Below are 15,750 nucleotides of genomic sequence, written 5' to 3'. Positions count from 1 at the left end.
GGCCAGATAGCACGAGAAACAAATTCTTTATGCATTTATGCCTGCTCTTAACCATCAAAGAATCCCACAAGAGCCAATACGTGCAGTATCTAGTCCAAAGTAGAGAGAGAGAGCAAGTGCAGGAGTCCCCTAACAACCTCTTTGGGGCCCTCATTGTCATAACGCCTTCTATTACTCTAGCACCTGACTCTTCCAAATCATATTCCTAAAAAGCAGGAGTTGGCAAACTATAACCTGCAGGCCAAAACCAGCTATGAATGGTTTTCATATTTTTAAATGATTGAAAAACATCAAAATAATTTTTATGACTCGTGAAAATTATATGAAAATCAAATTTGTCTCCATAAATAAAGTTTTATTGGAACACACCCACGCTCTCATTCATTGATTCATTCATTTATTTGAGACAGATTCTTGTTCTGTAGCCCAGGCTGGAGTGCAGTGCCATGATTTCGGCTCACTGCAACCTCTACCTCCCAGATTCAAGGAACTCTCCTGTCTCAGCTTCCCAAGTAGTTAGAAAAACAGGCACCTGCCACCATGACGGTTAATTTTTGTATTTTTAGTAGAGGTGGGGTTTTGCCATGTTGGCCAGGCTGGTCTCGAACTCCTGACCTCAAGTGATCCGCCTGCCTCAGCCTCCCAAAGTGCTAGGATTACAGGCGTGAGCCACCACACCAGGCCCACACTTACTCATTTAGATATTGTCTGTGATTGCTTTCATACTACAACAGCAAAGTTGAGTAGTTCCAACAGAGACTGTCTGGCCTCCAAATCCTAATATATTTACTATCTTGACCTTTAAAAGCCTGCCAATGCCTGACATAGAGGGTAGGGCAGGGAACACACACAGAATTCAGAGGCTCAAACAGAGTGACCTACTCAGGCAGGTGAGCAGCAAAGGTAAGAAAGATTAACAGAATGAGGCTGGGCGCAGTGGCCAGGTCATCTGAGGTCAGGAGTTCAAGACCAGCCCAGCCAATATGGCAAAACCCTGTCTCTACTAAAAATACAAAAATTAGCTGGGCGTGGTGGTGGGCACCTGTAATCCCAGCTACTCGGGAGGCTGAGGCAGAAGAATCACTTGAATTTGCGAGTTGGAGGTTAGAGTGAGCAGAGATCTGCCACTGCACTCCAGCCCGGGTGACAGAACGAAACTCCGTCTCAAAAAAAAAAAAAAAAAAAAAAAAAAAGATTAACAGAATGATACCCCTCCTTCACTCTGTCCTCATTCCCATATTGCCAAAGAGAAAATGGGTTGCCTAACCACCCCCAATGACAAATATATTTGATATCTAAATGTTACTGCCAGCTGGGAGAGGTGGCTCACACCTGTAATCCCAATACTTTGCGAGGCCAAGGGGAGCGGATCACTTGAGGTCAGGAGGTCGAGACCAGCCTGGCCAACATGGTGAAACCTATCTCTACTAAAAATATGAAAAATTAGCCGGGAGTGGTGGTGGGCACCTGTAATCCCAGCTACTCAGGAGGCTGAGGCAGGAGAATCACTTGAACCAAGGAGGCGGAGGTTGCAGTGAGCTGAGATCATGCCACTGTACTCTAGCCTGGGTGACAGAGCAAGACTATGCCTCAAAAATAAATAAATAAATTAATTAATATAAAATTACTGTCTTATAAAGAGGCAAGAGATGCCTGGATTTTTCCAGTCACTTAATAAGACACAGAAGACTAAGTGGACGAAGGCTAGTATGTATGTGATTGTCAGAGATAGAACAGGGCTATGTTTTTCTCATACAAGGGTGTCAGAGAACAAATGTACACTAACAACTTAAGGTGGCAATTATTATAATAAAACAAAAGTTTTTCTCAAAAACTTTAGGAGGAAGCTCCTGAAAACCCATGGTAGGAGAATTTACTACTGATAAGTTTAAGAGCTTATGGGGGGAGTAAAGGTTTAAGAGTTCTTTTGAGACGTTGTTTCCCTCTTTTGCCCAGGCTGGAGTGCAGTGGTGCGATCTCGGCTCACTGCAACCTCTGCCTTCCGACTTCATGCGATTCTCTTGCCTCAGCCTCCTGAGTAGCTGGGATTACAGGCACCCACCACCATGTCCAGTTCATTTTTGTATTTTTAGTAGAGACGGGGTTTCACCGTGTTGGCCAGGCTGGTCTCAAACTCCTGACCTCGTGATCCGCCCGCCTCAGCCTCCCAAACTGCTGGGATTACAGGCATGAGCCACAGTGCCCGGCCTTAAGAGTTCTAATCTATGAAATCTATGAAATAATGTTCAGTTAAATAAAACAGGAAATAGGAAATACTTTATACATCTTACATTAGTAATAATGAGTACTATACAATTAATTTTCATTTACCACTAACAACGCTGATACTCGGGCACTAGCAATTCCACTTCTAGAACTTCATCTTCTAAAAACACTTAAGTACACAAAAATCCTGCAACACTGAAAAAGAAAACAAGACATGGCCAACATGATGAAACCCCATCTCTACTAAAAATACAAAAATTAGCCAGGCGTGGTAGCGCACACTTGTAATTCCAGCTACTCAGTAGGCTGAGGCACGAGAATCGCTTGAGTCCAAGAGGTAGAGGATGCAGTGAGCCAAGATCACACCACTGCACTCCAGCCTGGGCTACAAAGCGAGACTCTGTCTCAAAAGAAAAAAAAAAAAAAAAGGAAAAGAATTAAAATAAACAAATGGAAAAATGTGTTTTCATTAGCACAGAAAAAATTCTGGAGTTAACACATGCACAAATTGTTAATAGCAGATCTCTGAGCAGTGGCTTTGAGAGGATATTCACTTCCTACAATCATACATTTCTGTAATGTTTACTTTTTTACAAATGAATTGGCAATAGTTTTGTAAGCAGCAAAAAAACAGGCATTTCATTTCCATGTACGATCTCTTGTTTACGATAAATTTTTCAAGCTCTCCCTCACAGTTTCAATAACACACCTTCTTATTTGGAGTTTGGGGAAGAGTGGAGGGGCTTTCTTGCAGGTAATATGCCAGCTGAGAGGACTGATTCATTCATTTGTTCACCCATTCATCAGCTCTTCACCCAAACATTTAAGGTTCTCTTATTCTGACAGAATCAGTCACTCCTCCTTCTCAGTTTTCAACACAGTCTCAAGACACAAATCAATCTAAAACTGCGCGGAGTTGGACTGGCTTTAATTTACGCTACTTAACTCCTAGGTCTATTCTCAACCAGCAGCCACAGTTATCTTTCTAAAATATAAGATCATGCTACTCCACTTCTGATGGCTTCCCAAGTCACTCAAAGGAAGAGGAAAAAAATCTCTTAAATGGCTTAGAAGACCCTGCATAATCTCATCCTTGTCACCTCTCCAACTTCATCTTCGATCACTCCATCCCTTGCTGTGCTCCAGCTGCACTTGCTGACGGTGCCAAGCATCTCAGGGATTTTGCATTTGCCCTTTCCTCTGTATAAAATGTCCTTCCCCTAGTTTCGACGGGGTTTGCTTTCGCATTTCTTTAAGGTCTCCTCTGCTCCAGTGTAACCTTATCAACCCTTTTTTGATGATCCTATTTCAAATTGCAGCATCCCCTACATTTTCTATACATTTCTCTTTTTTGTCATAGAATTTGTCACTGTCTGGCATACCAGGTATCTTATTTTTTTATAAGAGAGAATTATTGCCGGCATTTAAATAGCATCTGGTGCCAGCCAGGCGCAGTGGCTCATGCTTGTAATCCCAGCACTTTGGGAGGCCGAGGCGGGCAGAGCACCAGAGGTCAGGAGTTCAAGACCAGCCTGGCCAACATGGCGAAAACCCGTCTTTACTAAAAATACAAAAAAAATTAGCCAGGAGTGGTGGCAGGAGCCTGTAATCCCAGCTACTTGAGAGGCAGAAGCAAAAGAATCACTTGAACCCGGGAGGCGGAGGTTGCAGTGAGCCCAAGATCGCACCATTGCACTCCAGTCTGGGCAACAAGAGTGAAACTCCATCTCAAAATAAAATAAAATAAATAGCACCTGGAATGCAGCAGGTGCTTAGTAAATATCTGTTAATGGAATGCGTGAATGGATGCATGCATGGATCAATCACAGTTTACAAGTCCAACTCTCAGGGTTACTAGGAAGAACCAAACTCATCCATGGAGCAGCCCTTGTGCATACTCCTCAGCTCTCTCTTTTTTCTTACAGACAAGGTCTCCACTCTGTTGCCCAGGCTGTAGTACAGAGACACAATCATGGCTCACTGCAGCCTCAACCTCTGAGCTCAAGCGATCCTCCCACTTCAGTCCCCTGAATAGCTGGGACTACAGGCACATGCCACGACACCCAGCTAATTTTTGAGCTTTTTGTAGAGACGGGGTTTCACCATGTTGCCCAGGCTGGTCTCGAACTCCTGAGCTCAAACCATCTGCCCACCTTGGCTTCTCAAAGTGCTGGGATTACAGGCATGAGCCACCATGCCCAGCCCTCAGTACTTCTAAAGCCTGAGTTTACCTTCCCCAGCTTCCCTTCCCTTACCTCTCTTAAACTAAGTTTGTTAATTCCATCACAGGCTTTGTCTCCTTTTTATTTCCCAATACCTGGTCCTCTTTCTTCCCAGAAAGAACATGTCATAATTTGCCTGTATCACAAATGAAGATCTCCCGGTTGAGAATTCTTCCCTATTTGTCCTTAAATGCTGAACTTCTAACTAAGAAGAACTCAGAAGTTAGGAAGGGTTTATTGTATTGTATCTTGAATACCACAGACAACAATTCCACCAGTTTTTTCAGGGGGAACTATTCACACCCTGCATAATTAGAGGTAAAGCAAAACTTTCTGCTAACATAAGGATTCTGACCTCCACAAGAAAAAAAGGACCTACAAGTATCCCAAAACTTAAAAAGGTTCATTCTAATGATGCTCACTCCAAACCAAAAGATGAGAGCACACATTTTCTCAAACCCTAAAAATCCTACTTCTAAGCAAATTTAATGAAAGCCTTCCACAGAAACTTAAAGAAAAATAAAGCATCAGTGGGAAAGAACCTTCGCATTTAAATTGGATTACCCACATGTAATTTTTGAACTAAATCAAGACCAAGTATACCTTCATAAAGATTGCAGAAGAATCTTTAAGGACAAAAAAAATACCAACAGCACTGACTGGCAGAGATATTATTGAGATGCCAAGCCAAAGACCAACAAAATGGTCTCAAGAGCAAGCTGTATTCAATATGAATGGGGTACCAAAAAGATAAACAAAAGGGAAGGCTGCATATGATGCCAGTGCTTTCAAGGAAGGTGCAGGCCCTGAGTCATCAGTGTAAAGCCAATATAAAGGACACATGTTGGCCAGGTGCAACAGACTTATTACAGGCTTCAGGACAGCCCATTCACAAGTTAGGAACATAGCGCACAGTGAAACATCAGAGGTTACCAGAGCTCAAGTTATGGAAGGTGTGACTTTCTTGTACAACTCTAGGTAATACCACTTCATTTATTTAACAAGTAATTATTGAGCCAACGACTCTGTAAGACCAAATGATGTGATATAGTAATAGGCTTTTTATCTTTTTTACTAAAAAGGCCAAACAGAACTTATATTGCATACAAAATCATAAGGAATATAACTTCAATTCTACTTATTCAATTCAACTAACATTTACTGATCATCTACCGTGTGGCCAGGTAGTATTCTAGGTAGAGAAGGGATATATACAGACATGATCACTGCCTTCAGGGAGCTCACTGACAGGTAAACAAATAATTTTCTGTCATGGCTGCAATATCACAAAGAAGTATCTACTACACATGCAACAAAGAAAAGGAAGTGATTACTTGGGGCGATCAGGGAAGGTTTCCCAAAGGACACGGTGACAGCTGTGCTGGGTTTTGAATAATAAATTGTATATATTCCCCATCCAAAGAAACTGGTAGAGATTAGATATCAAAACTCTTTAGACTCAGCTAGATCAACCGCATGGAAAACTACTAAATTTGGACCCCTTTCTATACCAGTCAGGCTAAGAAGACTGCTACTTTCCTCATTTTTAGGTTGCCAGCCCCCTTTTGTGGACCTACAATCAGCCCTGCAGACACACCCATTTATCTTCCTCCATCAGTGATGGTTGGGCTGAGGCCTCCCTGGAGAATTCCCAGGTGATGGGAGCTGAGGGATCAAATAAGTATGGTGGTCCATGAAGCCTCAAAGGGCTTCAGACTGTTCTAAGCTCCAAAGTAATTCCCCCAGAGAAGTCTAAGAAACTTAGCAACCCAGTGAGGGCTTCTAACTCTAACCTTTGATGTTCTGGCCACATTTCACACTAAGGCCATCAATGTGCTTCCTCAGTCTTCATCTATCATGAGAGAAAAAGACCTAAATTCTCAGAACACACTCAGTCTTACAAAATACTCCAGACCCAAGCCTTTCTTAACTACCTGGAGACAGAATACAGAAACAATTAGTGCTTCTAGGAGGAGATTGAGACCAATTTTCATCTCTCTCAGTTGCTGGAATTTTAATAATGAACACCCCTAACAGGGATCACTTTATTAGAACTAATCAATGTAGTTCTATGGGCAAATAACTAAAACAGCATTTCTCCTAGAAGCATTGCGTTAGTTACCATTCTGCTCAACAATAATAATTACAAATTATCTAACAGACCTCCAATTTCTTACAATAAGAGCTGAATGAAGAACCCCCTCAGGCAATGACCTACGTGAGCAACAGAGGTTTTGACAAAGAAAACTGCTGTTTGAAGGCACTAATTTCAAATGAAATGGAGGAAAGGGTGCCCTCTTCAGGGCCCAGGAGTTCGAATCCCACTTTTGCTTATAAACACTTCTTTAAGAAATAATTTACTCTCTCTGTTTTCTCATCAGAGAGGGAGATTGGACTACAGAAGTTCTAGGTTCCCTCCAGTTTTAACTTGCCATTGAAGCCATTTTCTGTTTCCTAATACCAGCCTTTAAAGGCCAAGGGCACCCTACTGCAAGGAGCCACAATACCCTGATCTTCTGCTGGATTCTGCACTCCCACAGAGAAATCGTTTCTTTGTAGTGAAGCAAGGGCCTGCCACTCAAGTTGCAATGTAGCATCAGACTATTATAAAAAGACAGCTCGTCTTCCACTGTCCACAGGCAAAAGGAGACATACTGTGTACTGGTTATTACCACTTGGCAGCACACAGCTACACTGAAATACACACTGTATGCTTATTAATACCGTCACTATTTGCAAACACTATTAAATATTCCAGCAGCATCAAGGATCCAAACATCTCACCTTAGCCTATCTCCTACTACAAGGCCAATGAACAAAACTTTCTCCTTTCAAGTACAGTCGCCTTTTGTGAACTCCACTCACTCAAGAACAACTGTCATCTACAAAAACAGGCTTTGTTAAAAGATCCAACCTCGTGCACCAACAGTAGGGACACCTTTTCTTCCCAGCCATCCTAACCTAGCAGCAGCAGCCCAACAGTGACACCTGCTGGAGAACTAGAAGCAAGGGTTGGCTCATCACCTAGAGACTTTCAGTCCCTTTAGAAGGCAGAAGAGGCAGACTAGCACCTGTTTGTCTTAGTGATTTACACCAGAATGCAGCCATTCAAATGGTAGTCCTTCTTTAATGTGTACGTACTTAGAATATTTTACAACATATCTCATTTTTGAGACAGCTGTCAGCCTTCATGGTATACAACATCCTAGCTCATTTAAAAGTGATTCCATATAAATAATGTAACTACCGAATTAATATACTATTTTAAAATGAGAATCCTGAGTTATTTGTATATTTTAAAAGAAAATGAGCATAAATATAAAATTGTTTACAGTGAGATGGTTGAACTTTAAACCACAATGCATACATTTTTTGGCACCAGAAAAGAAAAAAATATTTAAACAAAAAATTATGGTACATCCTCAATAGTTTCTGGGCTTTTTTTTTTTTTTTTTTTCTCCAAACGGAGTCTCGCTCTGTCACCCATGCTGGAGTGCAGTGGTGCGATCTCGGCTCTCTGCAACCTCTGCCTCCCCGGGTCCAGGTGATTCTCCTGCCTCAGCCTCGCAAGTAGCTAGGACTACAGGCATGCGCCACCATGCCTGGCTAATTTTTTTTTTGTATTTTTAATAGAGACGGGGTTTTACCACATTAGCCAGGCTGGTCTCGAACTCCTGACCTCAGGCAATCTGCCTGCCTTGGTGTCTCAAAGTGTGGGATTACAGGCGTGAGCCACCGCACCTGCCCAGTAGTTTCTGGGTTTTAAATAACCTACTTTATTAAGTGATTAATAATATTTTAGATGTACAATATCATAGCCATGAGTCACATGTGATTATTCACATTAATTAAAAATTTAAAGATTACATTTATTTTCTCAGATAACAGTAGCAGCATTTCAAATGCTCAATAGCCACATGTGGCTAGTGGCTACCATCTTACATAGCACAGATACAGAACATTTCCATCAGTGTGAGAAGTTTTATTGGACAGCACTGCTCTAGAAAATCTAGTGTTTACAGACAAAATTATCTGATATCTAGGTGGGGGGAGCAGATGGAATATAGATTAAAGAAAGCTAGCCAAGCATTGATAACCTTTGAAGTCAGATTATAGGTGTATGGAAACTCAGTTATACTTTTTGTTTTTATATATGTTTGAAGATTTCCATAATAAAATGTTAAAAGAAAAAAAGTGGTTCACTTAAAAATGAAGTTACGGCCAGTCGCAGTGGCTCACACCTGTAATCCCAGCACTTTGGGAGGCTGAGGCGGGCAGATCACCTGAGGTCGGGAGTTCGAGACCAGCCTGATCAACATGGAGAAAACCTGTCTCTACTGAAAATACAAAATTAGCCAGGCGTGGTGGTGCATGCCTGTAATACCAGCTACTCGGGAAGCTGAAATAGGAGAATTGCTTGAACCCAGGAGACGGAGGTTGTGGTGAGCTGAGATCACACCATTGCACTTTAGCCTGGGCAACTAAGAGTGAAACTCCATCTCAAAAAAATTTTTAAAAAGTTATCATATTAAGGAAAATGCATGAAGGGCAGCTTGCACAAATCTTTAGTCATGAAGACCAGAGTTCATATTCTCACTCAGAGACCTATTATATGATCTTTAACAAGAAACTGACTTCCCTGAGCCTCACTTTCCTCAACTATAAAATGGAAAATTGAATACCTGACTTGCATAGAATTGTTGTTGAAAGCAGAAGGAATTATTTCAAAGCAAGAACATAATACCTAACACATAGTAGACCCTCAGTAACTGGTATCTCTTTTTTTTTTTTTTTTCTTGAGATGGAGTCTTGCTCCATCACCCAGGCTGGAGTACAGAGGCGCAATCTTGGCTCACTGCAACGTCCGTCTCCTGGGTTCAAGTGATTCTCCTGCCTCAGCCTCCCAAGTAGCTGGGACTACAGGCCCGCGCCACCACGCCCTACTAATTTTTGTATTTTTAGTAGAGACAGGGTTTTACCATGTTGGCCAGGTTGGTCTCGAACTCCTGACCTCAAGTGGTCCGCCCGACTCAGCCTCCCAAAGTTCTGGGATTACAGGCATGAGCCACCGCACTGGGCAGTAACTGGTATCACTAATTATGATCAAACAATAAAGTTTATTTTAAACCACTCAGGTATTTATCAGAATAGCACATGAAGAGGTACTACTAAAGCAGAACGGACAAAAGCTAACCAGAGTCCACTGGTATTACAGAAACAGCAACTGCTTGGTTTCTTAGAGCAGTAACTGAAGACAGTCCTTTTACAGCGATCTTTAATAAACTTTTTAAGTGCCTACTACATGTCATGCACTGTGTTGACTGCCTTCTCACGTCTCTTGGCAAAGAGGAAGAAGAGAGGCTCGGGCCCCTGATGAAGACCAGTATGCAAGGCACAATATTCCAAAACCAGGAATTGAGGAGCCGTTAATCCAGAACTGGTTTCAAGTATATGAGCAGAGTTAGCAAACCTCTCTGTTTTGTTTATCTTTCACATCCAGTCAAGTCTCCCTCTGTTTCCCACCCCAAGCCCTTAGTAAATGCCTAAGAACTTACATGCACTATACCCTTTCCTCCCTGGCATGTGCTGGTTCCCTAAAATAAAAAGGTCTTTCCCTCTCCAAATCCTACCCATCTTTCAAGACTTGATTTTGCAAAGCCTTCTTGGATGATACTTCCCTTTCTCTGAGACTACATCCAATCTCAGTACCACACAGTGAAGCATTTGCTCATCTACACTTTTGAAAAATTTTGTTGTCTTGCCTCCACAATAACATTGTAGACTCAGGTTGGTAAAGACCATGTATTATACTTCTTCTGTATTTCCCACAGTGCCTAGCACAGTACTAGAAAATTTGTAACCATTCAACTAATACTTATTGACTGAGTGACTGTCTAAAGCATCCTCCCAAAATAACAAGTACATTATGTGCATAATTCATATTCCCACCCTTGTTAGAAGCTTATGTCAGAGAAATTTCAGTTGCTTCGACAGAGGATGTAATGCAGCGCAATATGCTGTTTGGATCCAACAGGCATATTCTGGGAGTTGGTGATTATGCTAGCTTTGACCTTTACAAAATTACAGAAAGAAGTCCCTAATAAATCAAGATAGATGCGCACATAGCCATTCATGGAACATGTGGTGGGCGATCAACTACACCCACTCTGTTTCTGCCATGAAAGAGTTGGCTAGGATGCCAATCCAAGTATGGAGAGTCCTTCCTTCCATGAATTCTTCTTCTTCTCCACCCCAAGGTGAATGTCCATCTGGAAGGTCCATTCAGAGAATCTCAACTGAGCAACTAATAGGCTGTCCAAAAACAAGTATCTCTGAAAAAATTGGAACTTTCCTTGACATACATATATATATAGATATACATATTTTTTGCTTTTCCTTTTGTCAAACTGCAGTGTTCCAAAAGATAAGGACTAGGAAGTGAACTCACTTGTCCAAAGCAACACAATCAGCAAAGAATCAATAGACTAATTTGTACCATGCAGGGTTCTCTTTCACTTATTCCTAGGCACGCTGGGACATTGTTTTGTCTCACAATAAGTAGTCCTGCACATACAACGTCTCAAGAAGGTCAAAAAGCAGGGCAGAGAAAGTCAATGATTCCATCTCCTCATGCCTCTCTAACCTAATCTACACTCTCCTTTCAAGGCTAAAGCCAGAACCTTGAGCTTAGCCAGAAATAGAGCTAGCACAGCCAACTGACTCATACTGCTAGGCCCTATCCTATCTCTGCCACCAGAGCAAGATTTTCCAAGAAAATGCAATGGGGAGATCAGAAGCAGATGCGTGGGTCCCAGACACTCCAAATACAGCCACAACATCTATAGGACTGAAGGAAATGATACAAGGAGAAAAGCAAGGGATGCAGGAGAAGACAGGAAAGCAACTGCTTACCTCCTGAGTGAATCCTCCTCAGAGCTTTCCTCAGGCATATCCTGATGTAAGGCCTCCTGTGACACAGTTCCAGATCTGCTGGACTGGGTGTAAATTCTTTCCCAGTGGCCTGTCTCCTGGTTAAAGGCCACCCCCACAGTCCTCTCCTCCTGCGGACTAGCAGAGCTGCTCAACTCCAGCCTGCTGGAGCTGGGCGTTTGGCCCTCAGTCCGCTCAAGAGGTGGTAACTGGCTGCCACTCGATGGCACACCCTCAAAGGAGCTGGGGACCTGCCAGGAGGAGCTAGCCTCGCCAGAGGAGTAGTTAGGTGTGGTTCTTTCCCAGCGCAGGGTATCGTTGTTGAAGGTCAGGAGATTGTGGCAAGCACGACAGCGATTCAGGTGGCCACGGGACAGGTTGGAGTTGTTCTCACTGCTGTGTGGGGTGGGCTGGTGGGAAGGGCCTGGCCTTTCAGATTCAAGGTTATTGTTGAGCATTTCCTGGGCCTGCTGGGTCTGGGGAGCTTCCCCACTCAGGCTCTGATCCAGCTCCTGAAGCCGGTCATACTCCAAAAAGAAGCGTCTCAGGTCACACTGAAGCTCATGGCGAATGTTGCCCGAGTTATTTTGGCTGGAGCCATTCCCTCCATCTGACTCAGTTGCCAACCCTGATGCTGGAAAACCCCTCCCTTCTGTGGCTGAAGTGTACACAGATGCCTGAGAGCCACCTTCCTGCTGTCTCAGCACAGACAGCAAACTCACTGAAGAGGCACTGGTCCTGGGCGGGGGCATGGATTCCGCCTCAGAGCGGGAGTTCAGACTGAGTACTGTCCGGGTCCACTCAGATCCTGTCAACCCGGGAGCTATTTCTCGGTGATACCTAGAAGGGTGGCTAGACAGAGGCCCTCCCAAAGAGCGGCGGGTAGGACCCAGACTGAGGTTGCGGAGCGTGTTGCCGGCAGTGCTGCTCTGGACTGTACTGAAGGCAGACGGCCGGTTCAGGAGGCCCTGGTCCTGCTGCGTTGACGAGGCCTGCTCCGGGGGATGGAAGGGCTCGGTCTGTACAAAAGAAAAGGAAGGGGTAGTAGCTCTGGCAGAAGCAGGGGGGACACTGTCCTGGTGTGGCAAGAGGGAAGGAACTCGAGTGCCAGAGCAGCGGCTGCAAAGGCACAGGATCCCAAGGTGCTGGCAGCACTCAGCTGTGGGGTAACTGACCCGCTGTCGGAGCCTGATGTAAGCGGAAGTCCTGGGGCGCTCCGTGGAGGGCTGAGGGGGAGGCGGTGGGGGTGAGGGGGTAGCAGAATCTTGCACTGTGCTTTGCTCTCCCACCTGGATGCCAGAAGAGCGGGAGGACAGCATGTGCAGGAAATTGTGGAGGAGAGGTGTCCGGCGAACTGGCTGTGATTGCAGGAGGGCACGCTGACGGTAGTGGGATAATTCTGTTCCATCTATGGGGATCTCTGGTTCGTCATCACCCTGCAACGTGGACCAGCATGGGGCAGGGGGTAGAGCAAGGCAGTTAGGTAGTACCTCCAAGTAAATCAAGAAAAACTAACCACTGACAATCATCCAAGGAAAACAATGTTCACAGGTAGGAAACAACTCTCTACCCCTGAAGCACTGACAACTGGCCTCAGATTCAGAATAATCCCATGGTATTAAAATTTCCACTCCCAATCAGCAGCATATCTGAATGAGTGCAGCTGACAAACCAATTGTCTTACAAAAGACATCTCTCCATGACATGGAAGCAGTGAGGGGAAGCGAAATGTCAACCAGCCAGAGGCACATGAGTGACAAGCTATCCAACATTGTCTAGTGATGATAAGGGTTACTTCTAATGAGGCGATCACTGGAGAGTTTTAGAATTGACTCTCCTGTCAAGATTATGACTATAACCCTGAATATACAATCTGAAGCTAGCTTTAAATTTTGACTGGAAAGAAAGACTTGGGTATTGATAATTAAAATCCAATATAATCAGAATTGGAATACTAGTTAGGAAAAGAACTCACAGTGTAGCTGGAATTGGAACTGCTGGACTAACTTACCTGTTGATTAGAGGGGTTAACAATTGCTGTGAGTAAGTAGTGTCCAAGTGGATCAAATCTCACCAGACTGAAATCACAGAAGAGACAAAGACACGCATAGAGAGATTATGTTAACTGAGAAGAGAAAACTTGTGTTCAAATTTATAGCAATCATTACTGATAACTGGTATCACTCAGGTATCCACTTCATTCAAGACTTTCAAAACTTTCAAAGAGATTAAAATAACAACACTCAATACTTCTTGCCAGAGTAAAGGAATATGTATCACAAAAATAACGATTTCACATGAAAAACACCTAGGGTTTCCATCCCAGGAAACAGCTACATTAAGCACATCTTTGCTCAAATACAAGAGCTCATCCTAACCATAAAGCATAAAATGCTCTCATACTCTGCCACAGAATCAGCAAGAAGCTACACCAGCAAGAAGCATGAATCTTGGTGGCAACAAACAGACCCAGCATTAAATGACATAGCTGAAACCAGAAAATTGGCCTGTATTTGACTGCAAATCCAAGAGGACCAAAGAAACACAATGCATCATCTTTAATAGCGGCAATATGTTTTGATCTTGAGGACTAAATAAATGTCAATTACATGCTTACATCTCCATCTTCCAGTTTGATATACAAAGACAACCCAATGAGGTATCTAAAATACCACCCAAACTTGTTTCAGGTTTTCCCAAAGAAGGACTATCCAAAACACAGTTAACTTTTTTTTTTTTTTTTTGAGACGGAGTCTCGCTGTGTCGCCCAGGCTGGAGTGCAGTGGCGCGATCTCGGCTCACTGCAAGCTCCGCCTCCCGGGTTCACGCCATTCTCCCGCCTCAGCCTCCGAGTAGCTGGGACTACAGGCGCCCGCCACCACGCCCGGCTAGTTTTTTGTATTTTTAGTAGAGACGGGGTTTCACCATGTTAGCCAGGATGGTCTCGATCTCCTGACCTCGTGATCCACCCGCCTCGGCCTCCCAAAGTGCTGGGATTACAGGCTTGAGCCACCGCGCCCGGCCAACACAGTTAACTTTGAAACTAAAAGAGAGTCTAATGACCCTGGTCTCCAAAGTTCAGAAGAGGAGGCCAATAAGGGAAAGCTGAAATGAACAAAATGAGTGTCTCCCAGCTGATTAGTCAGCTGTTTAGAAAGTAGGAGGCAGCCAGGTGCAGTGGCTCACACCTATAATCCCAACACTCTGGGAGGCCAAAGCAGGAGGATCACTGAAGGCCAGGAGTTGAAGACTAGCCTGAGCAACACAGTGAGACCCCCCATCTCTACAAAAAAATTTAAAAATTAGCTGAGAGTGGTTGCACACACCTGTAGTCCCAGACACTCACAAGACTGAAGTGGGAGGATTGCTTGGGCCCATGAGGTCAAGGCTGCAGTAACTTGGGCCCATGAGGTCATGGCTACACAACTGTACTCCAGCCTGGGTAACAGAGCAAGACCCTGTCTCTTTAATAATAAAATAAAAAAGGGCAGGGGTAGGCACGGTGGCTCACGCCTATAATCACAGCACTTTGGGAGGCTGAGGTGGGCAGATCACTTGAGGCCAGGAGTTCAAGACCATCCTGGACAACATGGTGAAACCCTGTGTCTACTAAAAATACAAAATAATGAGCCGGGTGTGGTGGTGGGTGCCTGCAATCCCAGCTACTTAGCAGGCTGAGGCACAAGAATAGCTTGAATCCAGGAGGTAGAGGTCACAGTGAGACGAGATTGCACCACTGCACTCCACCCTGGGTGACAGAGTGAGACCCTGCCTCAAAAAAAAAAAAACATAGGAGGAGCTGTGAGGATGACAACTTCCCCTGAGCAGGGATAACAACCTGTCTTCCAAAGTGACAGCCGGCAGAATGTTCTCTATCATGTCAGTCCTGTGCCAGACAATGCTGATGGGGCAGCGCACTCACCGGACCCGTTCCATCTCACTAGCTGTCTTCACCACAGCAAAGGGTTCCCGTCGACTCCAGTCCCAGAAGTGGATCTCATTGGCAGTGGCAATCAGCAGGAGCTGAGCCGTAGGGTGGAAAGCCAGGGAGGCAATGGCATTGTTGCTATCTGTGAACCAGCTTTCACTGCCACCCTGTGAACAAACAAATTCCAGATATTCTCAGGTTACAAGCCACCAGCACACTGGGAAGTCAATTTCAAGAAAGGTCCATTTAAGGTAAAATGACTACATCTAGTGACTACTTTAAATACATCCTTGTAAAAAGATGTAGAAGATCAGTGATCTGGCAGTGCCACTAATTTATCAGACAAATACTATACAATCAGCTCAGTTCTTCAAATTATTCACAATCTACAAGCAATAAACATATATACACAGTTCCTACTTCTTTTTTTCTTTTTTTCTTTTT

At 43.9% G+C, this 15,750-nt stretch overlaps 1 protein-coding gene across 1 annotated transcript in view; it reads right to left on the bottom strand.

The window, feature by feature from the left end:
- Window positions 1-15,750, bottom strand: part of AMBRA1 (autophagy and beclin 1 regulator 1) — a 198,534-nt gene that overhangs the window by 136,235 nt on the left and 46,549 nt on the right. Inside the window, exons 5-8 of the mRNA XM_025357274.1 lie at window positions 15,301-15,473; window positions 13,390-13,456; window positions 12,554-12,814; window positions 11,361-12,397 (exon numbers count right to left, since the gene is read on the bottom strand). Coding sequence (XP_025213059.1) covers window positions 11,361-12,397; window positions 12,554-12,814; window positions 13,390-13,456; window positions 15,301-15,473 — 1,538 coding nt within the window. The remainder of the gene's footprint in view (window positions 1-11,360; window positions 12,398-12,553; window positions 12,815-13,389; window positions 13,457-15,300; window positions 15,474-15,750) is intronic.

This window comes from Theropithecus gelada, chromosome 14, assembly GCF_003255815.1.
Source record: "Theropithecus gelada isolate Dixy chromosome 14, Tgel_1.0, whole genome shotgun sequence".
NCBI lineage: Eukaryota > Metazoa > Chordata > Mammalia > Primates > Cercopithecidae > Theropithecus > Theropithecus gelada.
This window is presented reverse-complemented; position numbering and strand designations above follow the sequence as displayed.